Source organism: Saccopteryx leptura, chromosome 4 (assembly GCF_036850995.1).
Source record: "Saccopteryx leptura isolate mSacLep1 chromosome 4, mSacLep1_pri_phased_curated, whole genome shotgun sequence".
NCBI classification, from domain to species: domain Eukaryota; kingdom Metazoa; phylum Chordata; class Mammalia; order Chiroptera; family Emballonuridae; genus Saccopteryx; species Saccopteryx leptura.
This window is the reverse complement of record NC_089506.1, coordinates 185049549-185063817: the sequence shown is the minus strand read 5'-3', so window position 1 is coordinate 185063817 and position 14269 is coordinate 185049549. Positions and strand designations below refer to the sequence as shown.

The 14269-nt window shown below is 40.6% G+C and overlaps 1 protein-coding gene across 3 annotated transcripts in view; it reads right to left on the bottom strand.

Annotated features, from left to right (window-relative positions):
• Nucleotides 1–14269, bottom strand: part of MEGF10 (multiple EGF like domains 10) — a 188079-nt gene that overhangs the window by 131614 nt on the left and 42196 nt on the right. For all 3 annotated transcript variants that reach the window (XM_066382136.1, XM_066382138.1, XM_066382139.1), the window contains exon 2: nt 3322–3454. In XM_066382136.1, the coding sequence (XP_066238233.1) occupies nt 3322–3437 (116 nt within the window). In that variant the 5' untranslated portion in view covers nt 3438–3454. The remainder of the gene's footprint in view (nt 1–3321; nt 3455–14269) is intronic.

The window sequence follows — 14269 nt, the reverse complement described above, 5'->3', positions numbered from 1 at the left end:
AATCAGATATGGTAATAATCATCACTTCTTATCTCTGCTTGCTTCAGAACTGCCGCTTCAATTGGGACCAGTTCTGCATTCCACCCCCAAGGGCCTGGTTGGGCAAAGAATGGCCCCCTTCATGTGTGCCTTCTTTAGAAGAAACCCCAGCAGACGGAAGAACTTACACTCACAGAACAGGGAAAGGGGATGGGGAGAAGAAACAGATACTACGTGGAGGTGTTCACTCTCCCAAAGCATGCTGTGCAGAGTTCCTTTAATAACATGCACCCCTTGTGTGTTTTAAGTGATTGGATTTTCTTAACTTTCATTTTATGTACAACTTCTGAGGATCAGAATTGCTGCATTAAGATGAGGTGTACTTTTATTTGAAAATAAATCATTCAGGAGGTCTGGGGTAGAGACAGACTCTGCATTTCCCACAAGCTCCACAGTGACTTTCAGGTGGAAACTCCACAGACCACATTCTGTGAAGTAAGTCTCCAGGTCATTCCACGGCTCGAGACCATCAGCTACAGGTGGGTATTGGTGTCAGGAAAGCCTACAATGAACCCTCTTCAGACCTCCTACCAAGACTTTTGTCCCTGAAGCTAATCATCCTCTCCCCATCTCAACTCAAACCCATTTTAGTTTTTGAAAATACACAAGAACCTGTCACTGCACCTTTATTTGATCAGAGTTTTGTTTTTTTTTTAATTCATTTTAGAGAGGTGGAAGGGGGAGAGAGAGAGTGAGAAGAGAGAGAGAGAAGAGCAAAGGGAGGAGCAGGAAGCATCAACTCCCATATGTGCCTTGACCAGGCAAGCCCAGGGTTTCGAACCAGTGACCTCAGTGTTCCAGGTCAATGCTTTATCCACTGTGCTACCACAGGCCAGGCTATTTGATCATTTTAATCCATGCTCCATTCTCCATGCTTGTCAAAGTCATTCCACTTTCTTTTACTTTTCCTTGAAGAATCATTCTCTAGCCTTGTAACAGAAAATCTATCAATAAGAAGATGTAGCTGTCGATCCTTTCAAGCAGTTTGTATAATTTAGAAAGAATATGGTCAGGAAAAAAAAATCTCCATTATTTCCCTAATTTTTCATGCTCAATTTCTCACCTCATTAATGAGTATTTTAGAGGTTACTCTAAATACTTATGCAACAGTGGAATTATATTACATTTAAAAATGAATGTGCCTCTTGTCTGTCTCTCTTTCTCTTCTCTTCCTAATTCATGTCCGTATTAGTCATTTTATTTCCTAACAGAAGGTGAAAGCCCATTGTACAATTATTTACTGGGCACATGCCACATGCAAGGCAGTGCTTTAGACACTCGGAATTATCAGTGGTGAACAAAACAATGCAAGTAAGTGCTAGCAAATTTGGTCAAATACTGAGCAAGGAATCAGGACAAAATGTGTATGTTTGAATGGGTGCTGGATTATTGGAAGTCTGGGAATCTTTTCTCTTTACAGTCTTTTGCTCAAAATGTTCAATTCTTCACATCTCAACATGCTCCCAAATCCATATTCCCAAACACGTCCAGATCCATATTTCAACTGATCTTATGAACATAACAGGGCAAACCACACTAATCTCTTCCCTCTCAAATCAACTCCCTCACTTTTATTTTCCATATGTGCAATGACCCCTCCCCTCTCTCACACAGCAGGCTCTAAATCTCAGCCCCTGCTGCCCCTTCACAGCCTGTCCTCGATGGCTTCCCAGGACCTGTGGCGTTCTATTTCATGGTATCTCACAAATTTGTTTTCATTCCCATTCCAAAGCTATCAATCCTCCAAGAAGTTCAAGAACCAGTGGACACTCCCTTTTCTAAATTTGATATGCACTCATTCGTATATTAATTGATTCATTTTTATTACTTTAATAAATATTATACATACTTTGTTAGTGAAATGTTTTATAAAAGGCACTGTGACGAGTATAAAGAGAATTAATAGAAGGTCCCTCCTCTTAAATTCTGCATAATATAGTTCATACCACAAATATGTAGCACTTTATTGCATATATTTACACATATTTCCTCTAAAGAGTTTCACAGTGATACAGAACTCCATTGATAGATCAGGGAGGTATATTTTTGTTATCCACATTGTAATGTTGCCCATGGAGATGAGAACAGGTCCTCGCAAGAAACTATTGATAGATCAGGGAGGTATATTTTTGTTATCCACATTGTAATGTTGCCCATGGAGATGAGAACAGGTCCTTGCAGGAAAATAATGCTGAAAGGAAGGGACTGGTATTCCCCGAGAACAGCAGAGCTGCCATGCTGGGCAGGCTCTGAGCTTTGTTCCTCCTTCAGTGGGTGACCACAGTGACCAGAACCCGTGCTCTGTGGGGTAGCAGTACAGTGCAAATGATGACAGAAAAAAGAGACCAAAAGATTGACATCATTTTACTTACAGATATTAAAAATACATATCACTCTCTAGTATTTGACATCTTCCATTTGTTTGAAAAAAACCTGCATTTGCAATGTTCTTTTTGGATAAAGATACTATCTTCGTACGCAAGTAGCACATCAGCAGAGTGGGCTGCCCATGACTGTACCGCATTGTCACATGGCTGTGCTATTTTTGTGTTCCAGAGGGGACTATACGATCCCTGAGAATGGCCTATTGTTTTGTACTTCCTCTGTATTTCCTACTGCTAATTGCCCCGATCTGGACATGACATCATCTGCTCTTAGATAATCTATTTAACCTTGACCTCCTCCCAAACTGTACCACTCTAACCACAGAGGTCTGCATGGCACTGGTTTCAAACTTCCTTTCATTTCTAGACCCCTCCCCATCACTGCCACACACCTGCTGCAGCTCCTCAAGGACGTCTCAGGAGACACTCCCTCCACGCGGCTTTGCCAGGCCCTCCAGAAATCATGTCCCCCTTTCAGGCCACCTACAGCGCATTTTCTTTATGCCATAGATTTCAAGTACATTATTACACACTGTCTTCCAGTGCTCACTCACTCGTCCCCATATAGAAGTCCAACGCCCCCAAATTATTGCAAATAGATTCAGAGCAGGGACAGGACCTGAGGGAGCTCATTTTAATTGATCTGTTCATGTTTTCCCTGAAGCCTATAATTTCACCTGTATAAGAATCACTATATCAAGTTTTTTTCACATAATATATTTTCTGTAAGACCAAGGTGGCTAATATTGTCTGATTTATTAGATATAGCTAATGATTTTTATATAAAAGTAATTTTACAATCTCTTGTCAAGTTCTAATTTATCTATCAGACTGACAATGATAGTATAATAAGGAATTTATTAGAAATTATTTCTAAGATTACTTTCAGAACTTTTACCTTTCCCAGTGGCTACACACATTAGGGTCTTCAAGATTCAGAGCTGACGCTGTCCTTATCCAGCGGCACAATAACAAACAGATAAAGCCCAGGCATGGGTTCAAAGAAATAACCATTTTTTCTGAAGAACAACCTACAAGGGGAAAAAAAAAATCCAAATTAGAGATACATGAAAAGGACCCAGACAGAATTCCTTTCAGGACAGCCACCATTTGGTACCAGTTGTCACTAGGGCTGCAACATACATAACAAGCCATGTATTCAAATAGAAGGGTCACCAGATTTCATGGTCCAGGGGAGAGAGGTATTTCTTATGTTGTGCAGGGTGGCCACTGTTCCGTAAATGACCAAAAATGTGCAAATCATCATTAATGGCCACCACAACAAAAGCCCTTCTCATCCGTGCCAACTAACATTAAAGGAATCTGCGCGGATAACTCAGAGCAACACAGGCTTCCAGATTCTCTCACCGGACATATTTCCCTGCTGGAAGAAGAGGGCTCATAGAGGAATCTGCCCTCATTTGTCCCAGAGCATCAATGATAAAACAGAAGCTCCATTGACTGAAAAGAGAAGCACCTCAAGCTCAAACTGAGATTCATTCAATATTCATTTGACATGCTCTGCAGATCGACTATCTTAGGCTCTGTATAAAACCAGAGATAAAACACAGATCAAGTCCCTGTCCCTACTCGATAAGGTGTTTATCATTTAATAATTATGACATATATTTCTTACACGCAGTGCTTCAGTTTCCCCATCTGCTGAATAGAAACAAAGCCAGCTGTTTTACAGAGCTTTCTACATAGGGTACAGAAAAAGGTGGGAAGCTGTTTGGAAGCCAGTGTCAGTGCAAACGGACCTGGTATTATTTACAGGAAGAGAGACCATAACAGAAAAACAAATAGCAACATGGTGTACTTGCAAAACAGGCCAGCAAAGGAGATAGAAGAGGGAGGAGAATGATCAGGCAGAGGGAACTAGGGTGAGGGAGGTTCAGGCACACTTAGGGAGCTCAACTTAATTCCGTGGGAGAAAGAGACAGGGGGCACATCATAACGAGTGTTACAAGCCACTGCAAAGTATGTGAATGTCATCCAAGGATAAGATAGAGTAGTAAAGGGCACAGAGTGGCATCAGAAAGGTCACTCCAGGCTGCAGGGGAGTGTGATCTGAAGGAGGGGGTTATTGGAGGGAGATCGGGTAAGACACGACTGCAGGGTGAACTAAAAAAGCAACAATGAGATTACAGGGAACTGAGTGAAGCAAGGACATTTTTAAGAATCTATAGAATTGGATGACTGAATGTGGGAGGAAGAGGGAGAAATACGGAACGTGTAGTATCGCCCCTTGGGTGGAGGGGGGACCCTCAATGAGATGGGAAGCACAGAAGCCCTCCTCCTCTTGGGGATGAAGCTTTAATCCAGCTTTATAAATATCAAGTTTGAAGTTCCTATGAGATATTCAAATGAAGCCATCTGCAGGCACTTATTGAATACCTACTATGTGCTAAGTCAGACCCACTATGTAACAGCTGCAATGGCATGAACCTGAAACTCATACCCATTTCTTCACCTTCAGGGACTCAGCATTTAGTAAGAAAGAAAAATTGGCCATACTATGTAAAATCATTTTATATAATTATTATACAAATGAATTGGAATTAGAAATAGCTGATCCATTCCTAATTTAAAAAAAATAAGCAATAACTAATTAAAATTAAGTAAATTATAAATTGAAATTAACCTGCCTGGTCTGACCAGGCAGTGGCACAGTGGATAGAGCCTAGGGCTAGGATGCAGAGGTTCCAGGTCTGAAACCCAGGGTTGCTGGCTTGAGCATAGGATCACAGACATGACCCCGTTGTTGCTGGCTTGAGCCCAAAGGTCGCTGAGTTGAAGCCCAAGGTTGCTGGCTTGAGCAAGGGGTCACTTGCTCTGCTGTAGCCCCAGGTCAAGGCACATATGAGAAAGTAATCAATGAACTAAGTTGCCACAACAAATAATTGATGCTTCTCATCTCTCTCCCTTCCTGTCTGTTTCTACTTGTCCCTCTCTCTGTCTCTGTCTCTCTGTCTCTATCACACACACAATAATAATAATAATAATAATAATAATAATAATAATAATAATAATGATGATAATAATAAAATTAACCTACCTATTGGTAAACTAGTGAAACTAGCAACAACAGGCCAGATTATATGACCAAAGCAATTATTTTCTGGGTCAGGGCTGCTGTTTTGAGACATCATAGTAACTTTCCATACCATGAAGTTAACAACTTTTAGTATTTGGAAACCAACTTTATATTTTTTAATTTTTTTCAGAGAGGAAGGGAGGAGGAAAAAGGAGAGGAAGAGAGAGAGAGAGAAAGAGAAATATCAACTCGTTCCCACTTAGTTGTTCCATTTAGTTGTGCACTCATTGGTTGCTTCTCCTATGTGCCCTGACCAGGGATTGAACCTGCAACTTTGGCATGCTGGAATGACACTCTATCCACTGAACCAGCTGGCCAAGGCTGAACTTGCTTTATTTTATAATAACTTCAGGAGCCCTGGCCAGTTGGCTCAGTGGTAGAGCGTTGGCCTGGCGAGTAGAAGTCCCAGGTTCAATTCCCGGTCAGGGCACATAGGAAAGTGCCCATCTGCTTCTCCACCCTTCCCCTTCTCCTTTCTCTCTATCTTTCTCTTCCCCTCCTGCAGCCAAAGCTTCACTGGAGCAAAGTTGGCCCAGGTGCTAAGAATGGCTCTGTGGCCTCTGCCTCAGGCACTAGAATGGCTCCGGTTACAATGGAGCAACGGCCCAGATGGGCAGAGCATCGCCCCCTGGTGGGCATGCCATGTGGATCCTGGCCAGGTTCATGCGGGAATCTGTCTCTGCCTCCCTGCTTCTCACTTCAGAAAAAAAAATAATAACCTTGGGGTCTATAAAGGTAAGTTTATCTTAAAACAAATACATAAACAATAATACCAACAAAAACCTAACCTTAGGAAATACTTTAACCTTCAAATTCAAGAGATGAGATCAATGAAGAAGTATTAAATTCTTCAAAATCAAGACTGTTTATAAGGAAAAGTACATTAAGTATATTATGACAAGTTATCTCTATCTAACCCCAAAAAAGCTAAAACCAAAGAAAATGTTTGATTGAAAAAAAGAAAATATTATTAATTTGAAGAATAATGAAAAGATGGTGTATAGCACTGCAAAGGGTTATGAAATATTTAGGGGGGATTTCAACCGCCATGAAATAATTACAACATATAAAGCATAAATGGGTAGCCAGAGTATGGCTTATAAATTAATTCAAATTACTGATGTTTCTCACAGCCTAACCATCGTGATGTTGTAAAAGCGGAAGCTTGACATTATGTAACTAAAGCTATTGTACTTAACAGGAGTGAATAAAAAGTTAACAATGACAATAAACAGCTAACATTTCCTGACGGATTACCTGTGCCAGACAGTGCTGAACACTGCATGTGATTTATCTATTTAATCCTCACAGTAACTTACTGAAGGAGGAGGTATTTTTCTGTCCCCATTTCCCTGTTGAAGATGCATAAATATACTGCTGGTATTTTCCTCACCCATCAAAATAAGAAAACCTTTAATCCATGTGACTTAACAAATAAGCATGCCAAATATCTCTCTGTCCTACGGCTTCATCTATGTCAGGATAAGTATTTCGTTTCAATGAAGTGTGAAATGTGTATATCAACTTTTATTCTTTCCTCAAAGACCCAACGAGGGTTGGTCAGCAATAATGTGCCATCTACTCACAAACAATTACCCCAAATTGAAAAGTTGATATCCTGAGTCACCATCTCAGAGTCAAACCATCTATTTCTCAATTGGAGATGTTTAGTCTGTAAAGTTAGAAATTGCCGCAAGCAATGAATCAAACTTCCAAGGAAAAGAACAAGGCCGTGTGTTCTCTTTTAATGTAAAAACTGTAATGCTAATCTTTCAGAATCCCTTCTTGTTTTGTACTTGATGCGTGGCTTTCTGAAGGCTTTAACTTCTCTAAGGGGATGGCAGAACAAAAAGCAGAATTTAGTCACCCCGTTGCTTTTGAAAGTCGGCATACAGAAAAATCAAACTTCCTGGCAAAGCTGCTGGCTGCATTCATGACAAGGAAAATATCAGCGCATTTAAAACATGTATGCATGGCTCCATTTGGTTTCTTATTCCCAAAGCATTTTTTAAATTAAAATTAGAAAATTAACTGAATTTTAGAATAATTTTTATTAAAGTATAAAATGTCAAAAGCAAAAGAAATTGCTAGATCAAGAGGTTGGGATCACACAAACTCACAAACACCAGTTGAGAAAATAATTCAAATGTTATATATTCGGTGGGAGGATGCAGTTGCGGCCGTAGTGGCCATTCATGGGCAGGTTCCCATTGGATTCGGGCAGATGGTAAAGAAACAGTGGAGCCAAAAATTGGTGGGCCATTCCTTTATTCTAGCCTTGCAACCAGCCGGCGAGTAAACACACAGTGGGAAAACACTTCCCTTTCCATTCAGGGCTCCCAAAGCCACTGACTCATCCAGTTTTTCCTAGACTCAAAGGCCCCACCAGTCTCAGTCACCTCTGGTTCCCCATCTGCACACCTCTCTCTCTGCACAACTTGCTTCTTCCTCAGCACCCTGCCTCTTAGCTTCTTTCTCCAACTAAAAATGACTTCCTCCTCCTTCTTCTCCTTCTTCCTCCTCCTTCTGCTGCTTCACAAACTTTTCTTGGCGCAAAAACCCCTCCTCCAGCAACTTTAGCATAACAATGGCCCTTCCCCAGCAGGAAGATAATTAGCAGTTTCACCTGGGCAGTGCCATTCCCGTGGGCAGCACCATTTTTAACAAAGTGAGCAAACATAAACATCACATTTTACAAGCCTATTTGCCCAACAGAGGAAAAGACAATTCAAAAATATTCCTGTGAGCTGTAAAGGGTTATAGAAATACAACATTTCAGTGTATTCAGAAACATGGATGGTCCTGCCTTCTGTTTCATTAGTTTACTGAAGGCACTGACACACAGTCCAAATTAGAAGTGGAGGGGGCATTACATATATTCTTTCCCTATGTTATTTGTTTTCTTCTACAGGTTTGGATGAGTAAATGTGGGTACCTTTGTTCCTTTTTGTCAGCCCTGAAGGAAGTTTAATGGATTTTTTCTTTCTCATTTCTCCCTTTAAAGCTATATCATCTGATCTTACATTATAATCTTCCACTTTGGGGTGTAACAAAAAATAAAATACCATCTTTAAAAAAAATAGCATTATTTCAATGGAAAGAAAAGGTACTACAGTGGAAATCTGCTTTATTAATATAGATATTTTTGGCCCTGGCTGAGTAGCTCAGTTGGTTAGAACGTCATCCCGATATGCCAAGGTTGCAGGTTTGAGCTCTGGTCAGAGCACACACAAGAATCAACCAATGAATGTATAAATAAGTGGAACAACAAATTGACGTTTCTCTTTCTGTCTCCCCTCCCTCCCTCGTCTCTCTATAAAATCAATCAAAAATAGATATTTTGAAAATATTCAAGACTCTAAATTGGATGCTAAGCTACTCCACCCACACAGTCTTCAGTCTTCAAATAACTTTCCTCATGGTTCCATTTAACAAAATTTAAAATGTAAAAAAAATAAAGTCATTTGCATGAACCCCCTACTGCCAAACTTGATTGCATCCCATATCATTCACTTAATTATATGGAAAAATCAAAACAGAAAATCAGTACAGCTGATTAGCATTGCTCAAGTGCTCCTGTTAGGAAGGGGCAACACAGCAGGCTTAGTTAACCCTTGCTGCCTGCTCGGAAGGCAGGCTTAGCTGAGGCTTCCACAAAACCTCAGTAAATGACCAGGTTGTTCAAATCCTCACAATGCATGAGTCTGGGAGTGGTTTCTCTATCAGTGTGTTAGGGTGAAATAAATAACAGGGCGTTGACTTGCTAATTTATTTTTGCAACAACAGAGGGATAAATGATTCCAGATAATTCCTTCTGGTTCTAAAATCAATTTCCTTCCTAGAATCATTAGGGGCACACACAAAAATAACTTGGGTGTCCTCACTCATTTTTTTTTAAGTTCATTTCCCTAAAACTCTCTCACAGTTCTCTAAATAAAAACTAACATCTTGATTAAGAATCGTCATATTTCTAGCATCCCCTACCCTACCCTCACCCCGTACAAAGGGCCGCCTAGTTCACTTGATCACTCATGTTATCTATAAAGGATGTATTAGATTTTCTTTGAATGACTCAGAAAGGCTGCCCAGGTGGGGCAGAGGATTGTGTGCTGTTCTTCCTGCGTCTTTGAGCCTGTGAACAGAGTACTATATTAAATGACAATATTAACAGAGTATTAAAGATGTCAAAAGCATAACACTTGCTGGTTGCCCTAATAAAACCCCAAATGAGGACTTCCCTGGAAATACTACTTTGCTGATAAAAAGTAATTCTTGAGGCACTGTCATGATTTCTATTTTCACCACCCAAAGTTAGTTATTCTAATAGCATATTACTTTACCCAAGCATAACTATTCATTTGAAGCAGTACAAGTGTTATATATACTTCTAGTCTGGGGGAGGGTCTCATATCATTATGCTGACATCCAATACCACAACAGAGATATTCTTCTAAGAAAAATTAAATCATGTTGTAATGTCAGTTCCACAGCAGACCTTGGAAGTGCCTAAGAATATAAGTTAAATAAGTGTAGCTATTAACATTATAAAAAAATTCTCAAATCCTATTTTATAAATGTAGAATGATTTCATAAACAACAAAAAAAGGTCTCTAAATATTAGCATGAAGCGAGTGTTTAGTAACAGTTCTGGAACTTCGCATCAAGCAAAAACTGGGCAAAGCCCTGAAGATGCCAGGCCCTGAGCCACCCCGAGGGAGCTCAGCACTCCATGTGAAGAATAAGAATGACCTGGCCCTGGCCAGATCACTCGGTTAGTTAGAGCATCATCCCAATACACCAAGGTTGAGGGTTTGATCCCTGGGTGGGGCACGTGCCAGAACAGATCGATATCTCTTTCTCTCTCCTTTTCTCTCTCTCATTAAACTAAAAAAATAAATTAAAAAAAAAGAATGACCACAAACAGACCATTTCAATGCAGCATGAGGAACAGAGAGAAACAGCTTCATCAATTTAACCAGCCAACCCCATCGAGATTATCTGGGGGAGACCCTGGTTCCCATTTGCCATCAATTTTGGGAAGTACTAACAATGTCCCTATAAATCCATCACCTACAACCTATGGAAAAAATCCACAAACAAAACCCACTAAGGATCTATGGTACAAGCAGCTCTGAGGACTACTGTGACTTCAAAAGCAGGGTTGCTGCCGTCAATAGTTTAAAATTTACTAGGGATGAAAATTGTAGATGAAATATAATTATTTGTCAAATGAGTCAATCTGGAAATAAACTGCTAAAGTTTTAAGAGGAGGAAAAAAAATCAGTGTGAATAGCAAAGCCTCGTGAAAGAGGTCAAACTTGAACAGAAGCTCACAAAAGGAAAAAATAAACTAAAAGTCACCAAGTGCCTACCCCAGGCCTCTCACCTTACATATGCAATCTCATTGGCAAAGATCAAATGTTTCACCTGAAATCAGACAATTAAAACAGAGCAGATCTGGCCCTGGCCGGTTGGCTCAGCGGTAGAGCGTCGGCCTAGCGTGCGGAGGACCCGGGTTCGATTCCCGGCCAGGGCACACAGGAGAAGCGCCCATTTGCTTCTCCACCCCTCCGCCGCGCTTTCCTCTCTGTCTCTCTCTTCCCCTCCCGCAGCCAAGGCTCCATTGGAGCAGATGGCCCGGGCGCTGGGGATGGCTCCTTGGCCTCTGCCCCAGGCGCTGGAGTGGCTCTGGTCGCAACATGGCGATGCCCAGGATGGGCAGAGCATCGCCCCCTGGTGGGCAGAGCGTAGCCCCATGGTGGGCGTGCCGGGTGGATCCCGGTGGGGCGCATGAGGGAGTCTGTCTATCTGACTGTCTCTCCCTGTTTCCAGGTTCAGAAAAAAGAAAAAAAAAAAACGAAAAAAAAAAAAAAACAACAGAGCAGATCGGAGTGAGTCCAGCTAATGACTTTGGTGTCTGAAATCTGCCCTCAGCATCCCATCTGGACAAAAGAAGCATCAGGATAAATGAAAACTGCGGGGCACTTCGCAGAGACGGTGTGAGCCCAGCCTTGAGGGTGGAGCGCAGAAGCTCTTAAGGGATTTTGAGAAGCTGTGCTAGAAAGGTGGGTAGACTTGGGGCTGAAGGGTCTTGAACACCAGGCTAAGAAATTCAGATGGGTTTTTTTTCTTGTTTACAGTAAAATATATCTAAGTCTTTGAGCAGGGTGTGGGTGCGTTTTTTTGTTTGTTTCTTTCTTTCTTTCTTTCTTATATTTTGTTAAGAAATAGGTGCTTTGGAGATTAACACAGAGAAGGTGTACAAAATCCAACCAAGGGAAAGAGACTGGGGATGAAGAAAGTGGGCAGGGGTTAGTGCATTCAGGTGTGGAGTGAAACTGCCTGTCCCATGGTAGTAGCCTAAGGAATGCGAAGAGTATGAGACAGCAGTTAAAGAAAGAATGGGCAGAACTCGAAGAAATAATAGAAAATATGGTTGATATCAGAGACAGCTGTTTGGGATTTAAACCATTCTGAATCCTAGTTCTAGCTTCTCAATTCATTCTATCTCCCACTGGGAAAATAATACTTCGCTTTTTTAATACAAAAAGAAACTTCAAACACTACTTCCCAGTCCAGAATTTGGTGCATAAAATTATTATATTTGTTTTCCTAAATTTTCCATGATTTAATACTATTCAATAACATACCCATTTATTCTTCTCAACCTGAAGAATCCTAATATTTTGGTCTACCAAGAAAAAGCCCCTTTATCCCTTTTATAAAATTTACTTTCTTTCCTTTTTTCAACAACTATGCTTTGGCAGTCCTTTTTATACCCTAATGTTGTATCTAGATGCCAGGACAGTGTCTAGTGAGCCCTGCCTTATGTAAGCCCATTTCACAATGAACAGAGTAGATATGTAACCAACAGGGTATGGAAAAAATGACAGAGTATATTTACTTCTAAACCTCTGTCATCAGAGGCATTGCATTTTCATCTTTCTTCCTGTATCACCATTCTGCGGAAGCCAGCTGCCATGTCATTAGGACACTAAAGCAGCCCTATGAAGAGAGGGCTTCACAAAGTGAGGGACTGAGGCCTCCTGCCAACAGCCATGTGAGTGGATCCTCCAGTTCCTGTTAAGCTTTCCAGTGACCATAGCCCCTGCTGCCACAGTGACTCCAACCTCATGAGAACCTGAATCAGAACCATCAGGTTCCTGGCCCACAGAAACTGTGAGGTAACAAATGTTTGTTGTTTTAAGCCACCACACGTTGAGGTCATTTGTTACACAGCAATAGGTAACCGATATGCCTGTATTTCAATACGTCTATGCCAAAACTATTTTGTTCGACGTCCAAAACAGCTTCCAGTAATGCCCACTAATTTGCTGCATCTTCAGTGGCAGCAGCACACGGAAGAAACCACCTGCAACAAGTCTGAACTCTTTTCCCTACGTTACAACTCCTGGCAAAAGCGCATCACCTTCAAATTCCAGTCTGAGTGATTTTGTTCCTTGAAGCATGACCTTCACCATGCCTGTCTTCTGAAAGGCATCTGCTGCTTCCCCACACAAAGCACTGGCCCAGCTCATCTTCCCATTTGTCCTTAACCATTTGGCACTTGACTACCCAACAGAATTAACCTGCCCCACAGTAACCGGGAGGGATCATCGTGTGTTCTGGGCTACCGCTCATGCATTAAACATTAAATGAGTAGATTCATTTCCATCTCTAGGTTACCTTTTCACCTACAAATACACGTTCTTTTCATACTTCTGCATTTGAACTCATTTTCTACAATTATTTCTGATTAGATGGCGTATCAAATTTAATGAGTTTTTTCAACCTTTTATTTTGAAAATAATTTCAAGTTTATTTGAGATCTACAGAAATAGAACAAAGCGTGTCCTTCCTCCAGACTCACCAGTTGTTAACAGTTTGCCACATTTACTTTATCATTATCTGCATACACAGATATATGTATGTTTTTAGACATTTGAGAATAATTTGTACTTACCATGCCCCAATACCTCTAAATACTTCAATGTACATTTTCTAAGAATAAGAACTTTCACCTATATAATCATAATACAATTATCTAAATAAAGAAATTTAAAACTGATGTACTACTATTATCTAGTCTACAGACCTAGTTCAATTTTAATCAACTGGCCAATAATGTATAGTTACTTTAACAATATTTCACATAGAAATTTTTCAAAGTCTTTGCTGAAGAAGTTATTTGTTCAATCACCAAACATTGGGTGAAGACCAGCTTTGCCCTCAAAGAGTTGACAATCTAATGTGAAAGTAGTATCATGCAGATGATAATGACAAGGCAATTATTTAACATATGATTAGGTTAAAAGAAGATTACAGAATAAGTAGTGGGCATTCAGGAAGTATTTCCAACTGGTGAGTGGGCATAAAGATAGCATCACTGAAGATTTTGCTGAGTAGATGAAACTGGGCAGGTTGCACCAGAGGAAGTAGTAAGAGGAGAGGCAAGAGAGACCCGCTTCCCAGAGGGAAAGGCAAGTGAGCACAATGGTCTGAAACAGTAAAAAAGTGAGTGGAATAGCAACTCTGGAGCCAGGTCAGGAACGATGTTGAACATCATAGTTTAAAGTAAAATATCCAAACACCTTGTGAGACCTCAGGAAGTCCAACAGTGAACAGGTTTGAGAAAAATGAATGAGAAAATAGAATCTGATCAGCCCAGGAAAAAAGGGGAGCTTATTGCTTTTTCCTATTTCTTTCAACCAACAATACTGATTAAAGAAGCTGAACAGTTCAGGTTTTA